Source organism: Sander vitreus, chromosome 3, assembly GCF_031162955.1.
Source record: "Sander vitreus isolate 19-12246 chromosome 3, sanVit1, whole genome shotgun sequence".
Taxonomy (NCBI): Eukaryota; Metazoa; Chordata; class Actinopteri; order Perciformes; family Percidae; genus Sander; species Sander vitreus.
Genome location: NC_135857.1, coordinates 36,007,859 through 36,011,389, shown reverse-complemented (window position 1 = coordinate 36,011,389; position 3,531 = coordinate 36,007,859). Strand labels below are relative to the sequence as shown.

Below are 3,531 nucleotides of genomic sequence, written 5' to 3'. Positions count from 1 at the left end.
ATTCATTTAGCGTCTAGCTCCATAGAGCCCCATTCATTTAGCATCTAGCTCCATAGAGCCCCATTCATTTAGCATCTAGCTCCATAGAGCCCCATTCATTTAGCCGTCTAGCTCCATAGAGTCCCATTCATTTAGCCGTCTAGCTCCATAGAGTCCCATTCATTTAGCATCTAGCTCCATAGAGTCCCATTCATTTAGCATCTAGCTCCATAGAGTCCCATTCATTTAGCACTGGACCGCGATCACCCCTAGTGGAACTCTGGTGGAACTGCAACCAAATTCGGTACAATGAGGCTGAATAGGGAGGGAAAAGGCTCTCCGTAGACAGCCAAGTAAATACTTACGAGGAATGTGCCTTGGTGGTTGGTGCATACATACACAAACAAACATATTCAACATTGATATGAAATTAACAATACATACAGAAACAAGTATATACTAAATGGCTGTTTAACAGTTGAAAAATAATGGATTGTGTGAATGCAGTGGGCCAAAACAGGCAGTATGTGCAACAGGATGGAGGTTAGTGCAAAGTATAGTGACTAGGGCTGTCTCCCGCTGTCTCCAGGTGTCTCCAGGTGTCTCCCGGTGTCTCCCGGTGTCTCCCGGTGTCTCCGGTGTCTCCAGGTGTTTCCAGGTGTGCTTCTGTGTTTTGGACACTGTATTCTATGTTTTTGTTGCTTTTTAAGGTTTTTGAAGTAGTTTGAAGTCATAGAGGATTTTCTGTGTTGTTGACATCTTGCTGTGTCTCCCAGTGTCTCCCAGTGTCTCCCGGTGTCTCCCGCTGTCTCCCAGTGTCTCCAGCTGTCTCCAGCTGTCTCCCAGTGTCTCCAGCTGTCTCTCAGTGTCTCCAGCTGTCTCGGGCTGTCTCTCGGTGTCTCCAGCTGTCTCGAGCTGTCTCTTGGTGTCTCCAGCTGTTTCTCAGTGTCTCCAGCTGTCTCTCTGTTTCTCCAGCTGTCTCTCTGTTTCTCCAGCTGTCTCGAGCTGTCTCAGTGTCTCCAGCTGTTTCTCAGTGTCTCCAGCTGTCTCTCTGTTTCTCCAGCTGTCTCTCAGTGTCTCCAGCTGTCTCCAGCTGTCTCTCGGTGTCTCCAGCTGTCTCTCGGTGTCTCCAGCTGTCTCCCGGTGTCTCCTAGTGTCTCCAGCTGTCTCCAGCTGTCTCCCGCTGTCTCCCAGTGTCTCCCAGCATGTCGCCGGGCCTGCAGGTCGTGGGTTTGATTCTGGGCGTGGTGTCCTGGTGTCTCCAGTCCAGCTGCACGTCGTCCCAGGTGTGGAAGACGCGGAGCCAGATAGAGTCGGTCAGCAGCAGCCAGTGGCAGTTTGAAGGTCTGTGGATGAGCTGCGCGGCTACGGCGCTCGGCTCCGTGCAGTGCAGCAAGTTCAAGACGGTGCTGGGCCTGCCGGGTGAGAGACCTGCAACCACACCGGACACGTTTGTGGCGTTTGTATGAAGCCGTGTTCGCTGATTCTCTACAGGGGGGGCGTCTCAAGAACAAGCAGACTTAAATACCATGTATACTGCATGTGTACACTGTAGATCACTGGTTCTCAAGCTTTTTTCAATAATGTTCCCCCTTTGAACAGTGTTTTTAAGCCATGTACGCCCTAATCAGCACGGATAATTTTTGGTAGAAAAACAAAGTCTCTATAAAGACAGCCGCCATCTTGGGAGCTACTGTCTTTATAATCTATCTTTTTAATAAACTGTCTGTACACTTACAATGTTCTCAATGCTTGGGTTAACATTTAGGGACCCTCATTATGCTACCGGTGAAGTTTGGTGATATTTTGAGCCTTTTTAGTGGTATAAATAGCGATTTGTTTTTACTTTCCCTGTGCCCCGAATGCTAGCGTTGTAAGCTAACCAGCGGTCCGCGCTAGCTTGTTTCAAGCTACAAACACATTCAATTAGCATGAAAACATGTCCCAGAGAGAGACAGAGTGGGGACACATCCGTTATTAACCCCTAGGTTCGTTTTGCGCCGGAATTGTCCTTTAAATGATGATGGAAAAAGGAGACAAAAACTTGGAATAAGACGGTCGAAAGAAGGACGTAAGGCAAGAATAGGTCGAAAATAGTAACAAATACTTTGAATAAAACCCAGTAGAAAGAAGGAAGGCAACACTAGGGCGACAGAAGTGACAAAAAAATTCAAATAAGCGACAAACTTTGAAAAAAGAGACAAAAACTTAGTAGAAAAATGTAAGGAAGAAAGGCAAGAACAGGTCAAAACAAACAACAAAACCTTCAGAAAAAGGTGAGAATAAAAAGCCAGTAGAAGTAACTACAGCCTTGTAACTGAAAAACATTTTGCAAAAAATGTCACGTACCCCCTGCAGTCCTCCAGAGTACCCCTAGGGGGACACGTACCCCCTGCAGTCCTCCAGAGTACCCCTAGGGGGACACGTACCCCCTGCAGTCCTCCAGAGTACCCCTAGGGGGACACGTACCCCCTGCAGTCCTCCAGAGTACCACTAGAGGGGACACGTACCCCCTGCAGTTCTCCAGAGTACCCCTAGAGGGACACGTACCCCCTGCAGTCCTCCAGAGTACCCCCATTTGAGAAGCCCCCCCAATGTTGCGCAAGCAGACTTAAAGGGGTGATAGAATGATGATTTAGGGTATTTCACACTGTTCCTTAAGGTCTCCTAATAGAGTATGTAACATTGGTTGGGCTGAACATTGCCCTTAACTACCCTGTGACTATGGCTCTATTTGGAACAAGAGCTTTTCTTCCAAATATGGTCTGCTCATGAATATTTAGATGAGCTGCGCGCTGATTGGTTTGAGCGAACCACATACAAACACATTGGAGACGAGACAGCAGGTCTCATATTTCAGACACTGCAACGTTTCGTTACTAAATTCACTTCTGAGACTTTTTTAATGCGAGAAATCAACTATATAAAGTTCAAATATGGGCCGTTTTACGAAAATTGATGGCTACTTGCAAATTTGTTAAAACGTGTCGGATTTCAGGAGGTCCACACAGTCTGACGAGACAGGGGCAGCCTGCTGTGGTCCATACCCAGGGCAAAGTCACCGTTTCTGGGTTACTGGACAACCGGGGCTCCGCGGAGCTGGCTGGCTGCCGGCATAACTAGAGTATATTTACTGTTTGAATTTCGTCACGCCACTTATATAACATCTACCCCAAGGTCTTACAAAGCTAACGCTTGTGTCTGATTTCAATTTAATGCATTTTTGTGAATAGGAGGGGTTTCGTTAGCTGCTAGTGTCCCTTCAATCCTATGGGTAGCTAAAGATCGAGGCTAGCTAGCTAGCTACACTTTCGGCAAAACTATAATATATTTACAGTTGGAATTTCGTCACGTCACTTATATAACAGCTACTCTAAGTTCTTACAACGCTAACACTTGTGTCTGATTTCAAATTAATGCACTTTTGTGAATTTGAGGGGTTTCGTTAGCTGCTACTGTCCCTTCAATCCTATAAATCACGACTAGCTGCAGGCCCTGGAGCTCCATCAGGGCCTCGGCATTTTGTAGTCCAGTAACCCAGAAACGGTGACT

The 3,531-nt window shown here is 47.0% G+C and overlaps 1 protein-coding gene across 1 annotated transcript in view; it reads left to right on the top strand.

The window, feature by feature from the left end:
• Window positions 1–1,131: 1,131 nt before the first annotated feature.
• LOC144515983 (claudin-1-like) overlaps window positions 1,132–3,531 on the top strand; it is a 10,795-nt gene continuing 8,395 nt past the window's right edge. Inside the window, exon 1 of the mRNA XM_078247222.1 lies at window positions 1,132–1,401. Within this exon, the coding sequence (XP_078103348.1) occupies window positions 1,185–1,401 (217 nt within the window). The 5' untranslated portion in view covers window positions 1,132–1,184. The remainder of the gene's footprint in view (window positions 1,402–3,531) is intronic.